This window comes from Microcaecilia unicolor, chromosome 1 (assembly GCF_901765095.1).
Source record: "Microcaecilia unicolor chromosome 1, aMicUni1.1, whole genome shotgun sequence".
Classification (NCBI taxonomy): domain Eukaryota; kingdom Metazoa; phylum Chordata; class Amphibia; order Gymnophiona; family Siphonopidae; genus Microcaecilia; species Microcaecilia unicolor.
In genome coordinates this window covers 383,539,600-383,563,193 of record NC_044031.1, presented here as the reverse complement: position 1 = coordinate 383,563,193, position 23,594 = coordinate 383,539,600, and the positions used below count along the sequence as shown (strand labels likewise).

Here is a 23,594-nt window from a genome sequence, read left to right as displayed (position 1 = left end):
AAAAACTATATAATAGAGTAATCATTCACTAAGCTGTTTAACTTTATATTCTGATATTTGTCAACATTTGTTTATTTCCAATCTGAAGAAGAGTTACCTTCGAAAGCTAATCAAAAGATGTATTAAGTTAGTCCAATAAAGAATGTATCATCTTATTTTCTTTTCTATATTTTGATCCATTTCTATTACCTTTAAAAGTGGACTAACAAGGCTACCATTATTATTTATTATTATTATTACTTGTTGTATCCCACATTTTCCCACCTATTTGCAGGCTCAATGTGGCTTACATTGTTCCGTAATGGCGATCGCCATTTCCGATGAGAAATACAGAGTTATATTGCATTAAGGTTCGTAGATGACAGAGTAGATTAGGCAATCAAGTATAATGAATTCATTTTCGTGATGAGAAATAAAATGGTATTGCGTTAAAGTTCATTCGAGATGGAGTAACTTAGGCAGTCAAGAATAGAGAGTCCCGTTTTGTCCAGTTCTGTTTGGTATTTAGGATGGATCATTGTGGTATGCCTTATTGAACCATACCACTGTACTCACCACACCACTTTACAAGAAGCTGCAGTGGGAATCATACCCAGTTCCCCAAGATCAAAGCCCACTTCACTAACCACTAGGCCACTCCTCCACTCCAAACTGTAAAATAAATAGTTTGTAAAGGGATGCTTAAAAACCTGGACTTATAATAGAGAGATCATGAAGAAAATAGAGGCATTGGAAACGTGTTGGAGAAGTTCTGAAGATTGGCTGGAAGGAAATAGAACTCCTCCCATATGAGGAAAGGCTAAAGAGATTAGGGCTCTTCAGCTTGGAAAAGAGATGGCTGAGAGGAAATATGATTGAGGTCCATAAAATCCTGAGTGGTGTAGAACAAGTAGAAGTGAATCAATTTTTCTCTCTTTCAAAAAGTACAAAGACCAGGGGACACTCAATGAAATTACATTGAAATACTTTTAAAACAAATAGGAGGAAATATTTTTTCACTCAAAGAATAGTTAAGCTCTGGAACTCACTGCTAGAGGATGTGGTAACAGTGGTTAGTGTATCTGGATTTAAAAAAGGTTTGGACAAGTTCCTGGAGGATAAGTCCACAGTCTGTTATTGAGATAGACATGGGGGAAACCACTGCTTGCCCTGGGATTGGTAGCATGGAATGTTGCTAATAATTGAATTTCGGGCATATACTTGTGACCTCGATTGGCTACTGTTTTGGAAACAGGATACTGGGCTAGATGGACCATTGGTCTGACCCAGTATGGCTATTCTTATGTTCTTATTGAATGGGCACATGAGGTGATGGAAGGTGAAGAAAGGGATGTACACGAGCAAAAAATGTATGGTTTCATTTTTGCAAAATTTGTTTCCCCCCCCCCCCCCCCCAATCTTTGTAATTTACACATTTGTATAAAAAAGAAAATATAATGCACAGAAGTTGATTGGAGTGGAGAAGTAGCCTAATGGTTAATGGAGCAGCCTGAGCACCAGGGGAACTGGGTTTGAGTCTCACTATAGCTCCTTGTGATTCTGGGCAAGTCACTTAACCCTTCATTGCCCCAGGTACAAAATAAGCACCTGTATATAATATGTAAACAACTTTGATTGTAACCACAGAAAGGCAGTATTTCAAATCCCTTCCCCTTTCCCTTTTCTTTTGTACATGTGTTAATCTATACGTAATGGGCATTGAATTGATTTTTTGCATATACTGAAATTTATAGTGCCTTAATGAATTGAATATATAGAGTGATGAGCTAAATTATTGATTATACTAAATCCAGAAGGTCAGTTAATGACTACTATTTCTTTCTAAAGCCCTGCTGGACAGACACAGTGCTGTAAGCTAAACACACTTGAGACTGTCCCTGCTCGAAAGAGCTTACAATCTATTCAAGAACTGTTTGTAGGCAAATTAAAATTATTATAGGAAGAGACAACCTCATTGACAGACTTGGATAACATAGTGGTAGAGAAGAGATTTGAAACACTGGAGGACAGAGTAGAAGGGTCAATAGCCTAAAGATTCCTAAATGTAACTGGTTGAAACCTAAAAACCAGATAATTTTGAGTAGATATTGACCTTGTTTTCCACTGATTGGAAGCCCTTGTATTGAACAGAGCGGCATGTGGTTTGTGCAGCTACAGTACACATCTTTAAATGTTTTTGAGTAACAATATAAAAACTACAAACAAACAGCAGTCATAGTACACTGATAACTTCTCAACCCCTTTTTCCTCCCAATCCTGCTAGACATATACTGAAAACTACTGCATTTAAGTAGTACAATGGCGTCCAGGGTAAATTATAAAATGCAATAACACTGCAGATATGAAGGACATTTATGCCTATTGTAGTACCATCCCAGCCATTAATATATATCACTCTTCCTGTTCCTCCTCTCCCTTTTGTTAGACATTCAAAGTGACTCCTATGTACACTATAATTCCAGTGAACATTCGGGAAAGGCCTTTACTTTTATAACTCTTCCACACCCTTGTGGAGTCAGCAGAAGTCCAAGTATTCACTCCCCCCTCCTCCACCGCTACACTACACTATACAGTGCAGTCTCGATTATCTGACCTTCACTAATCTGACCATATGGCATATCTGACAGGACCCCCCTCCCATGATGTCATCGTGTTGCCTTTAAGTGTGTAAGTTCTCTAAGTGTTTTCCGGCTTCACGCACTTCTGGTTAGTGTTAATAAACAATACTGTATTTTAAATACAGATACCTTATGCCTGATCTGCATGCATAACGTGTGTTTTCATACGTTATTTTAAGGGGTTACCGTTGTTTTTCATTTTATCTGACTTTTCGCTTATCCAACAACGGCTTAATCTCGTTTATGTCAAATAATCGAGATCGTACTGTATATTTAAAGAAAAGCTTGTTCAAAATGTGTTTAGTAAAAGCTCCGCCCCACCCATCCAAAATTCCATTGGCCATGAAGTTTGAAAAACCTATGTTTTTGTGTTCTCTTCCTCCCCTTTAGGCTTCCTCCAAAACTACCACCACAAGCACGTTTGATCTGGACATGAAGTTTGTGTGCGGTCAGTGTTGGCGGAACGGGCAGGTAGTAGAACCAGATAAGGATCTGAAGTACTGCAGTGCGAAGGCCCGGCACAGGTAAGGGGTACCCAGTCCAGATTGCAGGGACAAGCATCATAGGATGTGCTAATGCCTTTCAGATGAGGGGTATGGTTCCAACAAGAGTGCGTAAAGTAAAATTTATATTGGTTATACCAGTGGCGTAGCCAGACCTGAGATTTTGGGTGGATCCAGAGCTAATATGGGTGGGCACGCACTGTCTATATAAGTATGAGTAGTGTTTCTTGAGATTCTACAAAATAATGCCTTAGAATTCATTTGATGATGTATTTCTAAGTAGTCTGCCCAACAGCTGCCCTGCATCAGTATAACTACATACATACTTAATGGAAAAATTGATATTTTTAAATATAATTACATTATCCCACAATCTCTCCACTGCAAAATGTTATACACAAACTTGTGCAAAAACACACTCATATCCTTACTAAACCATAACAGCACTAATTCCAAGGACAGGATGAGCTTGAAAAGGCAGAACTGTAATTACACTAGGCTCTAAAACACCAATACACTACCTCGTGAAAAAAAAAAAAGCAAAACAAAAAGGGCTGCAAATACTACACGCTAGCAGAATACTGCACCTTGATCACACATGAAAAACACATGACACAAGGAACTAGAAATCAAAAAATATACAGGCAATTCTCCTCTCTCCCCTGCCCATCCTGTTTCTGTCCATCCCCTTCTCTCCTTCTATCCAGCATCTCCCCCCCTCCCCCTTCGCAGCATCTCCCAGCCATCTGTAAAGAACGACAACGTGGATGCAGCAGCTCACAGGTTTGCTTGCTGTGTTGTAAGTGAATGGCGACGGCTGCGCGGGGGAGTGGAAACAGTGATTTCAAATGTCTTCCTTACTTACAGTGGACGAGATAGGCTGGCTCATTTCCATTCCACTCCCGAAGTTGCAGCAATGAACGGGCGGGCAGGCGGCGGTAGTAAAAGCAACAAGGAGGCAGGTTCGACTCCGTCCTTCACTTCCCTGCCCGAAAGGAAATGATGTCAGAGGAAGGCGGGACGCAGAGGGCAGGGAAGCGAAGGACGGAGTCGAACCTGCCTCCTTGTTGCTTTTACTACCGCAGCACTGCCCGCCCGTTCGTCGCTATGACTTTGGGTAAAAGTCGCCGTTCCAGACGTCGTTTGGGTGGGCCTGAGCCAAGATTGGGTGGGCCTGGGCCCATCCAGGCCCACCCGTAGCTACGCCCCTGGGTTATACTGACCCAGAAGAAGAGCTATGGGTAGATTGTAGAGAAAGGTTGTACAATTTGAATTGCTGCTGCTGATTATTTTAATGGAGGTTCATATTCTGGAAGGTGGCCTGCTGCATGAACTTAAATGAGGACTTACAGTGGAACCCTGATATAATGCTGTGATTGAGATCCTTAAAATATCATTGCGTTAAATGTGGGGTCGCGTTATAGCGGGGGCAATAGACCATGAACACAATTGAACCAAAAATTGAAATATATTGCAAAAGGAGCTGTATGTGAAAAAAGGAGAACCAAGACATGATCGCATTATATGCGGATTTGTGTTATTGTGGGGCGCATTATATCAGGGTTCCACTGTAGCAGATTCTTTTATGCTGGATCTTCTGCTAGCCTATCCAAACTAGGACAGCTGTTTGTAGGGTCCTGCTCAATCAAATAAAGTGATAAAGATGGCACCTAATATCAGTGCTGTCTACATAACTATTGTATATCTGCATGCCTGATTAATGCATAACATTTGACAGGACATTGAGGTGCTTTGCCCTGCATTTTGAGGAAAAAAATGTGCTTAGCTCGCAAGTTAACCACATAATTCCTTCTGAATATCCATCCCACGGTACTTTTGATGAAACACTATGTCTCTTGTCCTACCTGAATTGTTCATACCTTCTGATATTTCATACTTTTCTTGTAATGTAAAATAAATGAATAATTATGAGGGTCTTTTACTAAGCCTCGGTAGCGTTTTAGCTCACGGTAGAAACCAGCTGGCGTAAACACCGAGATGCCCATTATATTCCTATGGGCGTGTTGGTGTTTACTGCCAGCTGATTAACACCGTGAGCTAAAAAGGCTACCGCGGTTTAGTAAAAGACCACCTATGTAACAAAACTACAATAAACTAATTGGTAAGACTTGCCTGTCTTTTTGTGGCTGTGAACCTCGTGATCATGGCCAAATATATGAGCCCCCCCCCTGGATGCGCAGAATAATGATGCACCTGACTTAACTGGTTTACTTTAACCAAATACTGTAGCATGGATTCATAGCGTTATCCAGCTGAAGTCTCACACCCCTCCTGGCTTGCCACCTAGGTTGCAACCCCAAACATGGGCTTTGCATCCCCATTTGGGGTCTCGGACCACAGTTTTGGGAAGCTCTGTACTATAGGACAGCCTATCCATTTGAAATATGTTGATCTTGTAGCTAATTTTGACTGAATGTAAATGAGAGTGAAAAAAAACACAGCAAGAAGGATAGTGCTAACTAATCTAATATACTAGAAATCTCTGTACTTAATACTACAGGGGAGAGAGAATACTAAATGAAATAAAGGGGCATAAATAATTTTAAAAATGTGATTTTCAGTTTGAGAAAATTAGAGCAGAGTCCATAAGATGTTACTAAGGGGTCCTTTTACAAAGGCGCACTAGCATTTTTAGCATGTGCTAAAAATAAGGACGTGCTAAACGCTAGAGACACCCATAGGGATATATGGGTGCCTTTAGCATTTAGTACGCGCTAAAACTTAGCTCACACTAAAAATGCTAGCGTGCCTTTGCAAAAGACCCTTAAATTTAAAAAGGAGGAAGGAAGACCAAATGACAGCCGGCATGGTTAAAGTGAAGGAAGCTATTAGAGCTAAAAGAAAATCTTTCAGAAAATGGAAGAAGGATCCGACTGAAAATAAAAATAAGCAGTACAAGGAATGTCAAGTCAAATACAAAGCGTTGATAAGGAAGGCAAAGAGGGACTTTGAAAAAAAGATTGGGTTGGAGGCAAAAATGCATAGTAAAAATTTTTGGAGGTATATTAAAAGCAAGAAGCTGGCAAAAGAATCAGTTGGACTGCTAGATGACTGAGAGGTAAAAGGGGCACTCGGGGAAGACAAGGCCATTGCGGAGAGATTAAATTAATTCTTTGCTTCAGTCTTCACCAAGGAAGACTTGGGAGAGATACCCATGCCAGAAATGGCATTCAAAGCTGACAAGTCAGAGAAACTGAATTAAATCTCTATAAACCTTGAAGATGTAATGGCGCAATTTGACAAATTGAAGAGTAGCAAATCGTCTGCACCGAATGGTATTCATCCTAGACTACTGAGAGAATTGAAAAATGAACTTGCAGAACTATTGTTAGTAGTATGTAATTTATCCTTAAAATCAAGCATGCTACCGGAAGATTGGAGTGTGGCCAATGTAATGCCAATTTAAAAAAAAAAAAAAAAGGTTCCAGAGGTGATCTGGGAAATTACAGACCGGTGAGCCTGGCATCAGTACCGGTCAAAATGGTAGAGACTATAATAAAGAACAAAATTACAGAGCATATTCAAAAGAATAGATTAATGAGACAAAGTCAACATGGATTTATGAAGGGAAGTCTTGCCTCACCAATCTATTACGTTTCTTTGAAGAGGTGAACAAACATGTGGATAAAGGTGAGCCGGTCGATATTGTGTATGTGGATTTTCAAAAGGCAATTGACAAAGTACTTCATGAAAGACTCCAGAGGAAACTGGAGAGTCATGGGATAGGAGGTAGCGTTCTATTGTGGATTAAAAACTGGTTAAAAGATAGAAAACGGAAAGTAGGGTTAAATGGTCAGTATTCTTAATGGAGAAGGGTAGATAGTGGGGTTCCCCAGGGGTCTGTGCTGGGACCACTGCTTTTTAATATATTTATAAATGATCTAGAGGTGGGAGTAACTAGTGAGGTAATTAAATTTGCTGACGACACAAAATTACTCAAAGTTGTTAAATCGCAAGAGTATTGTAAAAAAAAATTACAAGAGGAACTTATGAGACTGGGAGACTGGACATCCAAATGGCAGATGACTTTTAATGTGAGCAAGTGCATAGTGATGCATATGGGAAAGAAGAACCCAAATCATAGTTACATGATGCAAGGTTCCACATTAGGAGCCTTGGCTAAGAAAGCAAATAGAATGTTTGATATTATTAGGAAAGGATTGGAAAACAAAAATAAGGAAGTTTTAATGCCTTTGTATCGCTCCATGGTGCGACCGCACCCGAATATTGTGTGCAGTTCTGGTCACCGTATCTCAAAAAAGATATAGTGGAATTAGAAAAGGTACAGTGAAGGGTGATGAAAATGATAGAGGGGATGGGACGATTTCCTTGTGAGGAAAGGCTAAAGCGACTAGGGCTCTTCAGCTTGGAGAAAAGATGGCTGAGGGGAGATATGATAGAGGTCTATAAAATAATGAGTGGAGTGGAACGGGTAGACATGAATTGGTTGTTTACGGTTTCCAAAAATACTAGGACTAGGGGGCAAGTAATGAAACTACAAAAATTGAAAACAAATCGGAGAAAATATTTCTTCACTCAACGCGTAATTAAACTCTGGAATTCATTGCCAGAGAATGTAGTAAAAGCAGTTAGTTTAGTGGGGTTTAAAAAAGGTTTGGATAGCTTCCTAAAAGAAAAGTCCATAAGCCATTATTCAAATGGACTTTGGGGAAAATCCACTTCTTATTTCTAGGATAAACATCATAAAATGTATTGTACTGCTTTGGGATTTTGCTAGGTACTTGTGACCTGGATTGGCCACTGTTAGAAACAGGATGCTGGGCTCGATAGACCCTTTTTTCTATCCCAGTATGGCAATATTTATGTTCTTATGTTATTATCAGTGCAAGGGAAAGAAAGGGGGATAGTCCTTCCACAACAAGCAGAAAACAGGGTGGAAGGATGTTCAAAGAAAGAGCAGAAGTCAAAATTTTTCCAAAACGTTTATTCTCCTAATAAAGTCAAATAAATCGCTTGGACCCAACACAGTCCGTGTTTCGGCTTTGTGCTTTCTTCAGGGGTCACAGCTTAGAACGTGTGACTATGGGAACTTGGAGGAAGCCTCATCAGGGACAAATCAAATAGCATAATCCTTGGAAAGGATAGCGCGTAGTGAAAATGTCGGTGTTTCACAGACAGAGACGACTTTTTCTCTACATTGTATCCTTTCCAAGGATCATGCTATTTGATTTGTCCCTCTCATTCTCTGTTAAAACTGAAACAAAGCTGATAGCAAAAGCCTGGGGGTAGGGTTACCACATGTCTAGTTTTACCTGGACATTTCCTCTTTTTGAGGACACCACAGGGTGTCTGGGCAGGTTTTGCCAGCCTACACGTTTTTCCGAGTTTGCGGGCAGGCTGGCTTGCAAGCGGGCCTTAAGGTGTCTTGTCCTCCCCTCCCCTCCCCTCCCCTCCTGTACCTTATCGTTGTGCCCTGGTGATCTAGTGGTCTCTTTGGGGCAGGAAAGAGCCCCCTCTTTCCTGCCTGACACTGCAACAGACCTCTTACTTCCGGCGCTGCTTCAAAATGGCTGCTGAGAGTTCAAGCGACGGCCTTGCAAGACTTCCGCAGTGGGTGGGTGGAGGGAGGCTTGAAAAAAGATTGGGAAGGGGACATACATGGGGGAAAGGGAGGGAATCTGGCTTTCTTGGGGGAGGGTCATGGTGATGCAGGGCGGGGGTGTGACAGGACTTAATTATATTTTGTGTCCTCTTTTTTTTTTTTGTCACTGCAAATATGATAACCCTACCTGAGGGAAGGGGAGGATCCTATTGTTCCAGCCTAGCATGGCTCAGCTCTCTCAGTTATAATAGTTTCTACAGCAGAAGTTGAGTCCAGCCCCAAACTGTAAGCTAGAAATTAGGAATTAACCAAGTAAATATACATACTTTACTATTCAGAGGTGGCCCAGCTTCACAACAGCATATGTGAGGCTTTGGCACACATGAGAACCTTCCCCTGCTTCCCTTCTTGCTACCGGGCCTGCCGCCTTGCTACCTTCTCCTGGGCCAGCCTGAAGATTAAAAAAAGTATCTGTACTAAATGGGTCCTGTAAGCACAGATTACACTGAAGCACCACTTTCTCCCTCCCCTATAAGTCAAACTTCTGGAGAGGGGAATGGGACAAAGCAGCACTTCCATGCTCATGTTACCAACCAGGACATCTCTTTTTGAGAGAGTTGCCCAAGCTCATCATTCTGGGCTTTGTGAATGATGATGCTTTCAGCAGTTCTGCACTGAAAATCCCTTTAATTCTCAGCATTACAATATCAACTTTGCTGCTCTGTACGTGGATGGCAAACAAATTGTGGGAAAACTCTTCTGTTTGTAACTGTGAGAGAATATGTGCAGCTGGTACAAGTAACTGGCAAACATCTGAAACATGGCACACTGTTCACTGAGAAGAAGCATAGAACCACCACACTCCAAAATCAAATGCCAAATGAACACCACAGTGGAGACGACGAAAGTAGCAAAAGATATTTATTGACAATCTTCAAACGAGTCGACACGGCCACGTTTCAGCTTATAAGGCCTGCATCAGGAGTCTAAAAATATGAATAGAATATATGAACATCACATGCATAAATGAGCAAGACTAACATATAAAAAACAATAATAAATTTTGCAAAAAACATTAAAAATGCTCATCTATGTAGATTACACAGGATACAAAAACAGGAGACTATAAATAAAAATTGGTCTTAATATCAATACATACGTATCATACAAATCAAAAGGACCCATATGTATATTATGTATATTATCATATGTCAAATATGCCAAATATTAGCAGAACAAACAAAAATGGTGCGTATGTATATGCAGCCAAATATAAGTGCTTTGAAAATACACCTCATAATCACTTAAACATAGGTCATATTGCAAAAAAGGGAGAGGACATTCCAAGGAAATAAATAAAAATGGATCTTAATACAAATACTACTACTACTATTTAACATTTCTAAAGCACTACCAGGGTTGCGCAGCGCTGTACAATTAACAAAGAAGGACAGTCCCTGCTCAAAGGAGCTTACAATCTAAAGGACAGGAGTGTGGTAGCCGTGTTAGTCCACTCTTAAGGTTATCAATAGAAATCAAACAAAATAAAACATGGAAAAGAAAATAAGATGATACCTTTTTTATTGGACATAATACATTTCTTGATTAGCTTTCGAAGGTTGCCCTTCTTCGTCAGATCGGAAATAAGCAAATGTGCTAGCTGACAGTGTATATAAGTGAAAACATTCAAGCATTACTATGACAGTCTGACAGGGTGGGAGGATGGGGGTGGGTCGGAGGTATGCATGGGGACATCAAAGCATATCATTGATATTCTAACAGGATGGGTGTGGATAGGTGAGGGGTGGGGTGATCAACAGAGACATACAGCTTTATGGTTTATAATGGGTTAGGAACCCCAGATCCTTGTTAAGTCCTTTCTGTTGGGTGTTAAAATATTCAATCTTTTAACACCCAACAGAAAGGACTTAACAAGGATCTGGGGTTCCTAACCCATTATAAACCATAAAGCTGTATGTCTCTGTTGATCACCCCACCCCTCACCTATCCACACCCATCCTGTTAGAATATCAATGATATGCTTTGATGTCCCCATGCATACCTCCGACCCACCCCCATCTTCCCACCCTGTCAGACTGTCATAGTAATGCTTGAATGTTTTCACTTATATACACTGTCAGCTAGCACATTTGCTTATTTCCGATCTGACGAAGAAGGGCAACCTTCGAAAGCTAATCAAGAAATGTATTATGTCCAATAAAAAAGGTATCATCTTATTTTCTTTTCCATGTTTTATTTTGTTTGATTTCTATTGATAATCTAAAGGACAAAAAGTGCAGTCAATCAAGATTGAGGCAGTCTAGATTTCCTGGATAGAGGTACAATGGTTAGGTGTCGAAAGCGACATTGAAGAGGTGGGCTTTGAGTAAGGATTTGAAGATGGGTAGGGAGGGGGCTTGGCGTATGGGCTCAGGGAGTTTATTCCAAGCATAGGGTGAGGTGAGGCAGAAAGGGCGGAGTCTGGAGTTGGCGGTGGTGGAGAAGGGTACTGAGAGGAGGGATTTGTCCTGTGAGCGGAGGTTATGGGTAGGAGCGTAAGAGGAGATGAGGGTAGAGAGGTAGTGAGGGGCTGCAGATTGAGTGCATTTGTAGGTTAGTAGGAGAAGCTTGAACTGTATGCGGTACCTGATCGGAAGCCAGTGAAGTGACTTGAGGAGAGGGGTGATATGAGCATATTGGTCTAGGCGGAAGATAAGACGCGCAGCAGAGTTCTGAATGGATTGAAGGGGGGATAGATGGTTAAGTGGGAGGCCAGTGAGGAGTAGGTTGCAGTAGTCAAGGCGAGAGGTAATGAGAGAGTGGATGAGAGTTCGGGTGGTGTGCTCAGAGAGGAAAGGGCAAATTTTGCTGATGTTATAGAGAAAGAAGCGACAGGTCTTGGCTGTCTGCTGGATATGGGCAGAGAAGGAGAGGGAGGAGTCGAAGATGACTCTGAGGTTGCGGGCAGATGAGACGGGGAGGATGAGGGTGCTATCGACTGAAATAGAGAGTGGAGGGAGAGGAGAAGTGGGTTTGGGTGGAAAGACAATGAGCTTGGTCTTGGCCATGTTCAGTTTCAGGTGGCGGTTGGACATCCAGGCAGCAATGTCGGATAAGCAGGCCGATACTTTGGCCTGGGTTTCCGCAGTGATATCTGGTGTGGAGAGATAAAGCTGGGTGTCGTCAGCATACATGTCATACAAAATGAAAGGACCCATATGTATATATCATGTATAGATATATCATATATCAAGTATACCAAATATTCATAGAACAAACAGAAATGATGTATATGTATATACAGCCAAATATACATCTACTGATTTCATAACATAATTGTATACATAGAGGCGTATTTTCAAAGCACTTAGACTTACAAAGTTCCATAGAAACCTATGGAACTTTGGAAGGCTAAGTGCTTTGAAAATATGCCTCATAGTAACCTGTGGAAGTTTGTAAGTCTAAGTGCTTTGAAAATGAGCCCCATGATCACTTAAACATAGGTCGTATTGTAAAAAAAAAAAAAAGGACATTCCAAAAAATTAAAAGATAATGATAAAAACTTGAACAACATACCAGATTTTTTCATCATATAAATATGGAATTTAACAGAATGCACAAAAATGGGTATGTATGTATATACAGCCAAGCATGCATCTATTTAATCATTAGCTATAATTATTATTATTTTTTTGTTTGTTAAGGAAGCTTGCTTCTCTTCATTGATCCGCCCTCCTCTTGCTTGGTTTTCTGAACACAAAATGCTGAACAGTTTCAAAGTTTCTGCTTATATGTCTGCTGTCAAAATTCACAAAAGCTCTTGGTGCCATGTTTTAAAACTATTATTCACAATAAATTCTGCTGTTCATTAACAGTATTTTGTGTTCAGAAAACTAAGAGAGTTTTTGTGTTCAGAAAACTAAGAGAGAAGTGGGTGGATGAATGAAGAGGAATGAGAGAGTTGTCATAGAGACCATAGTACTCCTCCCTCTGCCCCTCCCCTGATTCACCAAGGGCTTCCTTGCAAAAAAAAAAAACAACTTTGAAATTGTTCAGAAATCCTACACATCACTTCATGGCTTATGTGTTTGCTAGTTTAATTGCTATTTTCTAACTCTTAGTTTGTCTCGTGCTGTTTATATGGATGGGAAAGGGGAAGTGGTACTGATGAAGAGCTGAACTGTAATACTAAACCTCTGCCCTAGAAACTGTTAGTAATTGCAAGAGCTGAGATCTGTGCTAAGCTGGTATGTCAGGGATTCTTTTTTTTTTTCCTTCAGACTTTCGTTGTTTGTGTTTATGGGTGTGTGTCTGTACACACAGACATAGCCTGCTGTTTGTCCGCTTTGTCTGAGTTAAAGTGAAAGGCAGGGGAATGATCTCTAAAAGAGTTTGATTGTCTTACTGTGTGCTAGAAAAAGGAACCTTTGAGGGGCTTGTTCACACTGTACATGCTCTCTACTAGGGTCCCCACCTGGGGGCCACCATTTTCCCCATCATATTGTGCATTCTTTCTACTAGGCCCCCACTTGAGGCAGCCATGTCACTGTGACATTCTGGTGATGTCATCTATGTAGTGGATAAAGAGTGCAACCGATGCTCCCTATGAGCACCCATGAAAGCCACCATCTTGGATACATCATCAAAGTGGGCATGGTTAAAGATGTTTTGGGGTCATGACTGATGACCATTTTCTGTGATATCAGAGGGGAAAAGAGTGAGGGATGAGTGGGCAAGGCAGGACTTGATGCCAGAAGTGAAATCTGTTTGGCTGATTTGATCTTTCACATTATGCATAACAAAAGCTATATAAGTATACAGTATGTTCTCACTAATCGTGTGATCAGTATTCGCTATTTCACACATCCATTGAGGTGCAAATAGAAGTCACAATTCGACATTTGCACCTCTTTGTTCACATATTCGCGGACACGTATATTTCAGAACAGCCACCTTTTCCTTTTGCTTTTGCATTTTTGGCGTTTGCTTCTGGAAATGGCCACCAAGGCTCCAGTGAGTTGCATACTACCAATCCTAAAAGAAACAAACATGTAATGTACGTTAGTGATAAAATAAGTGTGTTAGATGAGCTTCATTCTGGCATGTCTGTTTCTGCTGTTGGTTGTGAGTTTAATGTTAATGAATCAACAATCGTGAAGCCGTGCCGCACCAAAACAACATCTGTGGTTCATGATGTGTCAATGGAAAAGCAGTTAAATTTGTGTATAATGCAAATGGTGGATGAAAAACAAAACACAGATGACAGCATTGTTGTGAGGATGAAAGCCAAAGAGGTTTATAAACACGTCACGCAAGGACCAGGAAAACGTGAAACACTTTTCTGCTAGTTCTGGCTGGCTTGCAAAAGAATTTTTTTAAAATCCTGCTAAGTGTGGTAGAAGAAAGGGTTTTGTTCCAGAAAAGGTCTTCAGTGTCAATGAGACTGGCTTGATTATAAACAAACTGGGAAACAGATGTAACTAAGGGGTTAAAGAAAAGGGGAAGGGAAAGGAGGAAAAAAATTTAATACTCACCTGGGGGGAGCTCCGGGTGCCGCAGGTGCAGGTGGCGCGGGTTTGGGGGACTTCTGGGCTGTTCTGGGGCCCTGCAGTTTTGGGGGGCTGGGGTTGTTCGGGGTTGATGTCGGGCCCGCTTTGGTGAGCGGGGGCCGGATGGCGTTGGCCCGTGTTGTGGGGCAGTCGGCGCTGTTGTTCAGGATGTCTGGGGGCGATTGGGCGCATCCCCGGGCATGGAGGGTCCAGTTCCGTTCGCCGTCGGGACGCCGAAGAGCGGGAGAGGGCCGTTCCGAGGCCCGAAGATGAAAGAATATGGCCAGTGAGCTGTGGAAGACGTATGGGTGCGCTCCCAACGGGGTGTGCGCCACATGCACGGATCGGGGCCGTGCGCCGGACCAGAGCTCCGTTTAGGCCCAAGCCGGGGCCTAAATTTTCGGATGGAGCTCCGAGGGTTTTTTTTTGTTTTTTTCGATTTTTGGCTCCGTTTTCGGACTGGGATGTCCGGGACCGGAACCAATGATAGTCATCGAGTGAGGAGAAAATCAGCGACAAGGTAAGGGGTTTTTTGACCCAGAATTTTAATTTATTTATTTTTAAATTGGGTAAATTGCGTTTTTTATTTTTTAAAAATCAGGGGTTTGTTGGATTTAAATTATTTTTGCATATTTGTGATCGGGGTATTTTTGTCTATTTTTGTGGGGGGTTACATTTTAAATTTTAATATTTTTAGGGGATGTTTTGGAGAGGTGTGAGTTTTAAGGGGTTAATTGCATGTTAAATTTTTTAATTCGACATAGTAGTTAGAGGGGGAGCTGTTGGAATTTTTAAGGTGGGTTTTGGATTTTTTCTGGATTTTTAAAGGGGTTTTGGGGGGGAGGAAATATTGGGACACGTCCATTAAAGGGTTAAATTTGAATTTTGAAGGTATAGCTAGGTAGGGGATAAAAGGTTTAGTGGGTATGGGAATTTTGGGGTGGTTGGGTTAATATTTAATGGGGTTTCCATTTTAATTATTGATTTTTCCATTCCTATGGGAAATCAATAATTAAAATGGAGATTTCCTTAGCATCCCTCCGGACCGGCCCAGGATTGGACTGATGGGTTGTGCTCGCCTACCAGCAGGTGGAGACTGAGAAAAAACTCTGACTCTAGATAGCCAATAAGAGCCCTGGTCATGTGACCTTAGCCTCAGTATTTTCTCAGTCTCCCAGCAGGTAGGAAGCGAGCCCATTAGTCTCTTCTATAATATATAGGTTTCTTTTCTGTGTATCTTCTTTTCTGTGCCTGAGAAGTATTGATTAGAGGCTTTTCCCAGATTTTTATCATTATTTGTAGCCTCTGGGGTGTTACACTCGGGTGTCCCGAGTCCCTCCCCCCTTCCTCCCCATCTCCCTCCTGTGCAGTGATAATTATTAAAAATATATACTTCCAAAAAAAAAAAAAAAATAAGAGGGAAGGGCCACCCTTTCTGAGGAAAGGTGTTCGCCTTTGGGAGAGGCAGCCAGTGTAATTTAAAAGAGGAATCTTGTTTCCCCTCTGACCTAACGAGCATTGAGCTGTGTTTGAGGCAGCTGTTAAAAAAAAAAAAAAAAAAAGAAAAGAGCTCTAAGACAAACAGCCAGCCTAAGTAGAACTTGCAGTCTATTGATTGGGGCCAGAATTTATTTCTGTTTATTTTACTGAAGCTATCGCTATTTTTTCTTGGGGAGCATTAAAAAAAAAAAAAGAAGGCTCCCGCGCGAACCGCGCCGGCGCGTGCACGCGCGTGCTCATGTCTTACTTCAATATGTCGGAAAAGTTGAAACGATGTTCTGTATGTCAGCGTCAGGGAGTTAATTCCTCCGGCGCTTGTAAGTACTGCACAGCGCATGATTCCTCCGTCCCTTCGTCGGTTTCGGGGGCCAGTGCGGCGGTTCTCCCTTCTCCCTCGTTATCTTTGCCGCTGAGTGCGGAGGCCTCAGGCGCGGTATCGGGGGGTGGTGCTGGAAGTTTGGCGCGAACGGCGGCCATTTTGGTTCCTCCTCCGGTTTCTCCTTCGGGGGGTCAGTCTCTTTCCCGCACTTCAGGGGCCTTAGGGAATCCATAATCAGGGGCGATGGTGCAGGCTGCAGGCACTCAGGCAGGGGGATTTCCTCCTGAGTTTGTGCTGCAGATGTACCGCGCTTTTCTTATGCAGAAGGACAAGGCAGGAGCAGCAGCGCCAGGGGATCCTGTTAGCTCTGTTCTCCCTCCCAAGAGACCTAGGGATTGGGACTCACAGTTGGATGTTTTTTCTCACCAGGGTCTGGATATGCCCCTTTTAGAGGAAGAAGAGGGTCTTCAGGACCTAGCAGATCCTTCTTGGGAGGATTTTCCCTCCTTGGATTCAGACTCAGTGCCCTTGTCACAGGGGGAGGATCCCTCGGTGGCTAGAGTGTTCCACAAGGAGGACTTGCAGGAACTTATTTCCATGGTAGCCTCAACGTTGCATTTTGAGGATCCGCTCCCTGTCTCAGAGGTGAGGAAGATTGATGTTTTGATAAAGGGATCTAGGTCTTCCTCTAAAACTTTCCCTATGCATCAGGATATTTGGGAGGTTATTAAGGCACAATGGGAGGCCCCGGATGCCGTTTTTCGTTTCTCCAAATCTATGAATCGGCTTTATTCTGTCCCGGAGGCGGATGGAGCTCTGCTTAAGCTTCCCGTGGTGGATGCCGTGGTCTCGGCGGTTACTAAGCGCAATACGGTCCCTGTGGATGGAGGGACTGCTCTGCGGGATGCTCAGGATAGGAGGCTAGACACTCTTCTAAAGAATAGTTTTCATGTTTCTTCTCTGGCAGTGCAGGCGGCCATCTGTGGTTCTTTGGTGGCCAGAGCTTGTTTTCGTTGGGCGGAAAGAGTTTTGGATAGATCTTCGGATGATCTAGGTGCTATTGATGTAGAAGTGGCCAAGATTGAGACGGGCTCTGCCTTTTTAGCCGATGCCCTATATGATCTGTTGAGGGCATCTTCTAAGTCCTTGGCCTTGGGGGTCGCTGCACGTCGCTCCCTCTGGTTGAAAGGGTGGTCGGCGGATGCAGCCTCTAAATCGAAGTTAAGTAGATTCCCTTTTCGGGGCTCTTTCTTGTTTGGAGAGGAATTGGATAAGTTGGTGCAGTCTCTAGGTGACGCTAAAGTTCCTCGTCTCCCGGAAGATAGGCCTCGGTTGCCTAGTCGGGGTGCTTTGTTTGGTCGTCGTGGTATTCGTCCTTTCCGTAGATTTCTATCTGATAGGGGTCCTCAGACGCAGAGGTCTCGATTTTTTAACAGAACTCAGTCCTTTCGGGGTTACCGAAGAGCAGGTAGATTTTCTTCCGCGAATTTTCGCTCCCCGTCTCGTGCTTCCCAATGAAGGTGCGAAGGACTCTCCACTGGTCCCTGTGGGAGCTCGTCTTTCACAGTTCTATCAGAGGTGGGTCCACATTACTTCGGATCAGTGGGTCTTGGACGTTGTTCGAGACGGTTATGCCTTAGAGTTCGCAAGGCCTATTTCAGAAGCCTTTCTGGAGTCCCCCTGTCGCTCTCGCTGCAAAGAGCGGGCGGTTCGGGAGACTCTGCAGAGGCTCTTAGATCTTCAAGCAATTTATCCAGTTCCTCCCTCGGAGCAGAAGCGGGGTCGCTATTCAATTTATTTTGTGGTCCCAAAGAAAGAAGATGCTTTTCGGCCAATTTTAGATCTCAAGGCTGTCAATCGGGCGCTCAAGGTCACAAGCTTTCGTATGGAAACTCTTCGCTCCGTCATAGTGGCAGTTCGCCAAGGAGAGTATTTAACAGCATTAGATCTCACAGAGGTTTATTTGCATATCCCGATATGTCCGGCTCACCACCAGTTCTTGCGCTTTGCCATCCTAGGAAAGCATTACCAGTTTCGAGCTCTGCCCTTTGGTCTAGCGACGGCTCCACGCACGTTTACCAAGGTTATGGTAGTGGTGGCAGCGGCTCTCAGGAAAGAGGGAATCCTCGTTCATCCTTACTTAGACGACTGGTTGATCAGAGCAAAGTCTTATCAGGAGAGTTGTCAGGTCACTCAGCGAGTGGTAGCTTTCTTGCAGTCCCTAGGTTGGGTAGTGAATCTGGCCAAGAGCCGGTTGGTTCCCTCTCAGTCGCTAGAGTATTTGGGAGTCACCTTCGATACAGAGAAGGGTCGAATTTTCCTCCCGCAGGGAAGAGTCTTGAAGCTCAGGTCTCAGGTTCTGGGATTACTTCATCAGAAAACCCCGTCGGCTCGGGATTATCTGCAGGTTCTCGGTTCGATGGCAGCAACAATAGAGGTAGTGCCCTGGGCCAGATTGCACATGAGGTCTCTTCAGTGGTCCCTGCTCTCCCGGTGGTCTTCTCAGCGACATCCTCTCACGATGAAGTTGTTACTCCGTCATCCAGAACGCAGCTCTCTTTGCTGGTGGCTACGGATGAAGAATCTCTCGGCAGGAATGCCGTTGGAGTCTCCTTGGTGGATTCCATTAACAACAGATGCCAGTCTCCGGGGCTGGGGAGCTCACTGCCTGGACAAGTGGACCCAGGGGCTGTGGTCCCCGCTGGAAGCAGCTCAATCCATCAATTTCTTGGAGACCAGGGCGATTCGGTTAGCCCTGCAGCACTTTGGTCATCTCCTAGTAGGCAAGGCGGTACGAGTCCTCTCAGACAATGCCTCGGCAGTGGCCTACATCAACCGCCAGGGAGGAACGAAGTGTCGTCTCTTGTATCGAGAAGCGGAGAGTCTCCTCGCGTGGGCGGAGGTTCACCTCTCCGCCATATCAGCCTCGCATGTAGCAGGGGTCGACAATGTGCGGGCAGACTTTCTCAGTCGACACACTCTCGATCCCGGGGAGTGGGCTCTCAGCGATCAGGCCTTTCACTGCATAGTGCAACGCTGGGGCACTCCAGTTCTGGATCTGTTCGCCTCAGGGCTCAACTCCAAGGTCCCTCGGTTCTTCAGTCGCCGCAGGGATGTCAGAGCGGCAGGGGTAGACGCTCTGTTACAGCAGTGGCCCTCCGGTCTTCTTTATGCGTTTCCGCCATGGCCTCTAATAGGTCGTCTCCTACAGAGGATCGAGGAACACGAGGGGCCAGTGATTTTGGTGGCTCCAGACTGGCCTCGGCGTCCTTGGTACGCGGATCTCCAACGTCTGTCGGCAGTGGTTCCTCTTCAGCTTCCCGTGCACAAGGACTTGCTGGTGCAAGGACCAGTACCACATCCAGATCCGGCTCGATTTTGTCTTACGGCTTGGCTCTTGAACGAGCCCGGTTAGCTAAGAGGGGTTTCTCAGCACCTGTGATTTCCACCATGCTTCGTTCTCGTCGGCGTTCCACCTCTCTGAGCTATATTCGTACTTGGAGAATTTTTGAGGCTTGGTGTGCAGAGGCGGGCGTTGTCCCTTTCCGGGCGTCCGTGGCTCAGATGTTAGATTTTCTGCAGCGAGGTTTTGATAAAGGACTTTCTCTTTCTTCACTCAAAGTGCAGGCGGCAGCTCTCTCCTGTTTCAGAGGTCGCATTCGGGGTAAGTCTGTCGCCAGCCTTCCTGATGTGGTCCGTTTTTTGAAGGGGGTAAGTCTTCTTCGTCCTCCGGTCAGGGCGGTGTTTCCATCTTGGGATCTCAATCTGGTTCTCACGACTCTAACAAAACCTCCTTTTGAGCCTTTACAAGCTTGTTCTTTGAAGGATTTAACGCTTAAGGCGCTGTTCTTGGTGGCTATTGCATCTGCTCGGAGGGTCTCAGAGTTGCAAGCTTTTTCCTGTAGATCTCCATTCCTGGAATTCTCTAAAGAGCGCGTGGTCCTTCGGCCAGTTCCTTCCTTTTTGCCTAAGGTGCTATCTCGTTTTCATCTCTCCCAGTCGGTTTTTCTCCCGGTACTGGGATCGGCCTCAGGAACACAGGAGCAGCGGAACTTGCGTACTCTGGACGTTAAGAGAGTCCTTAAAAGGTATCTCGCGGTTACTGAAGACTTCCGTCGCTCGGACCGTCTCTTTCTTCTTTTTGCGGGTCACCGCAAAGGGTTGTCAGCTTCTAAGGCAACTTTGTCTCGCTGGATTAAGGAGATGATAGCGTCTGCTTACCTGTTATCAGGCAGACCAGTTCCGGAGACGGTTAAAGCTCATTCTACTCGAGGACAGGCAGCCTCGTGGGCAGAGTGCTCCTTGGTGCCGCCAGCGGAAATCTGTAAGGCGGCGACATGGTCCTCTCTTCATTCGTTCTCTAAGCATTACAGGCTGGATGTTCAGTGTCGTCAGGAGGCCATCTTCGCATCAAGAGTGCTCACCGCTGGTTTGCGGGGGTCCCTCCCTTAGGACTACTGCTTTGTTACGTCCCATCAGTCCAATCCTGGGCCGGTCTGGAGGGATGCTAAGGAAGGAGAAATTAGACCTTACCTGCTAATTTGCTTTCCTTTAATCCCTCCGGACCGGCCCAGGCCCCTCCCGTGGTATCTTTCAGAATATATATATTCCACTTTACTGTGTACAGATTTTAAACTGTCGTCTACAGAGCGATTTCTGTGAGTTAGACAGTCTTAAGAAAATGCTTAAAGGTTCTACAAGTTACAAGGTTATATCTTAAATATTCTGCAAGTTTTCCTGTTTATATCTTTTCGCAGTGAAATAAATTCGTATATTTATATGCTCATAAATCTGTACATAGTTGGCCATACCTCAGCTCTACAATGAGTTGTTGGTGAGCCCAAGATCACGGCTCCGCCGTATGATAAGCACGTTTTGTTTGCTAGTGCTTTCTGGCTGCTTATATTCCTCATGGCACAGAAGATAGGTCTGATCTTTCCTTTCTGCTTTGTTATTCAAATACTGAGGCTAAGGTCACATGACCAGGGCTCTTATTGGCTATCTAGAGTCAGAGTTTTTTCTCAGTCTCCACCTGCTGGTAGGCGAGCACAACCCATCAGTCCAATCCTGGGCCGGTCCGGAGGGATTAAAGGAAAGCAAATTAGCAGGTAAGGTCTAATTTCTCCTTAGCAGTGCTGCTCAGAATTCCGCTGGTCAGTATTGAAGTTTGGAATTTTGAGGGAAGTACCTGATTGGCTGGGGGGTGGCCGGAACGCTGCCGGAGGTTCCGTATCCTAGGAGACGGAGTCTCTGGCAGTTGGCAGAAGGAGTTGGGACAGCGAAGAGAGCAGACGTGTGTTGGTGGAGTGGATTTTGTGTGAGGTAGAGAAAAGAGTAGCTAGATTAAAATAGATTTGGGAAGGGGGTGGTTAGTAAAAAGGGAGTTCAGTGGAAAATTATATTAAGTAAAGGAGTGATTGAGTTACTATTTTGTAGTTTAGGGGATTTTTAGGAAAGTTAGGATTTAAGTTAGGATTGGAAATAGAATTGTTGGGGTGAAGGTTATTGGGAGTTATTTGAGTGAGTGATTCAAAGTGTTGAAATTTGTATGTCGGATGTTTTGAATGATATGACATAGTTTATGTGTTACCTGATAAGTTTATAAATTGAGAAGTGTTTGACTGCATTGGAGTGTGATTATGAAAAGAATTTGGGTTCCTGAATAATCTGCAGCACTCCTTCAGTAGCATAGGGCACGAGAAACATAGCTTAGGGGATCTAGGATAGGAAAATTTAATTATTTTGTTTTTGAAGCTAGTTTTGGCCCCAGTCTTTCTAAATAAAGAAATTCTTTTAGCAAGGAAAAGGAATCCTGAAATATACGCAAGGAGCTAGGGTTTTGCTCCCATTTAATTTTCTTAAGATAAGTGTAGGAGGAAGATCCAGGAAACGCTGCAGCAACTGAAAACAACGGGCCCCTACGCAAGAAAGACTTTGATGGTGAAGCAGGAGAAAAGACCGAGCCGCACACCTAAAGGGAAGTGACTTTGGAAAGAAAGGGAAGAGGGAAAAAAAGGAAAACACTTACCTGAATCCTTCGGGATGGTATGAAGTAAACCTGAAAGACAAAAAGAGTTGACACAAAGTATCAGTTCTTACAAACTTTGAGAAATTGAGAGAAACGTTACTTCACAATTAAGTTAGGAAGAATAGGGTTGTTTATAAAAATACTTATCTGATCTTTTGCAACTGGGAGATGAAGAGTTAACCTGTTAAGACACGAGAGTACAAGTTGAATGGGTGTGAGTTTGTTAAATAACAATAATTTGATGTTGTAGAAATAATAGTAAATCTTTTGTTAAGGTCTTTAAGAGTTACGTACGTCTGATTTGTTTAGATTTGTTTAATTATTTCTTAAATAAACCAAATTTATTGTAACATTAAAGTTTGCTTCTTTCAAGTCCAACAGAATCCAACAAATTAGTTTTTTTCCTCCCACCTCTGGTACAGACTTGGGACGTGGTTAGTGAACTGTATCCTGGCTCCCTCTGCTCTGAAGTGAGTGACCTTTTCCCTGGCTCGACTACAGGTAGAGGGAGAGCTCAGTCACCTGTAAGCTGTTACTGTGCTTCAATGGTAAGGGTAATTTCAGATGCAAGCCTCTTATGGCCTACAGAGCCCAGAATCTTTGTGCACTTAAAGGAAAGAACCTGAACTGCATGCCAGTCTGTTAGAGATGGAACCGTAAAGCTTGAGTTTCCAGATTATTCTGGGATTGGTTCAACAACTGGTTAATTCTAGAAGTTGAGCGCTATTTCCACCGTAAAATCCTTGCCTTTAGGGTACTATTGATTTTGGATAATACACCAATATATTGTTGCAAAGACCTCGAAAATGCATACCCTGATGTTGAAGTTCTCTTCATGTCCCCAAACACAACGTTCATCATCCAGCTCCTTGATCAGGGAATAATAACGGCTTTCAAGTGCCACTACATGCGGGAGCTTTATAGCAAGGCATATGAAGCTTTAGATGCTGACAAGGAAACCACCATGCTTGATTACTGGAAGACGGTGACAATGCGCAATGTAACCAACTATATTGGCTTAGCCTGGAATGGCATCACACAGGCTACTATAAACAGTTGTTGGAAAAAAGAATTGGCTGGCCTGTGTAACAAACTTTGAGGGTTTTTTGATAGTGTAGCAGAAAACATGAATAGAAGTGTGGAAAACATTGTGCTTCATGTGAAAAATATGCAACGAAGGCTTTGAGGACATGACAAAAGAAGATGTTGAGGAAATTTTGGCAGAGACTGCAATAGAGCCCAGCAAGCGCTATAGAAATGATAAATACTAGTAGTAATGAAGACCTGGACAAGATGGCACAATAAGGCATCAGGGGCAGTGATATCGATGAAGAGACAGCTAAGACTTCAAACTTTGTGCCTCACAGCAGCAATAATTGCAAAATGGGTGTCAACATTGGGGGAAATGTTCAGTAACATGGAGGGATGTGATCCCATGCTGGAGTACACTCTAAAATGTAAGTGGCTCACAAGCTCTGCATTTGCTCCTTACA

The 23,594-nt window shown here is 43.5% G+C and overlaps 1 protein-coding gene across 5 annotated transcripts in view; it reads left to right on the top strand.

The window, feature by feature from the left end:
* The window catches only part of ZC3H7B (zinc finger CCCH-type containing 7B), a 187,356-nt gene that overhangs the window by 133,995 nt on the left and 29,767 nt on the right, over positions 1–23,594 (top strand). For all 5 annotated transcript variants that reach the window (XM_030210471.1, XM_030210487.1, XM_030210479.1 and 2 more), the window contains one exon: positions 3,009–3,142. In XM_030210471.1, the coding sequence (XP_030066331.1) occupies positions 3,009–3,142 (134 nt within the window). The remainder of the gene's footprint in view (positions 1–3,008; positions 3,143–23,594) is intronic.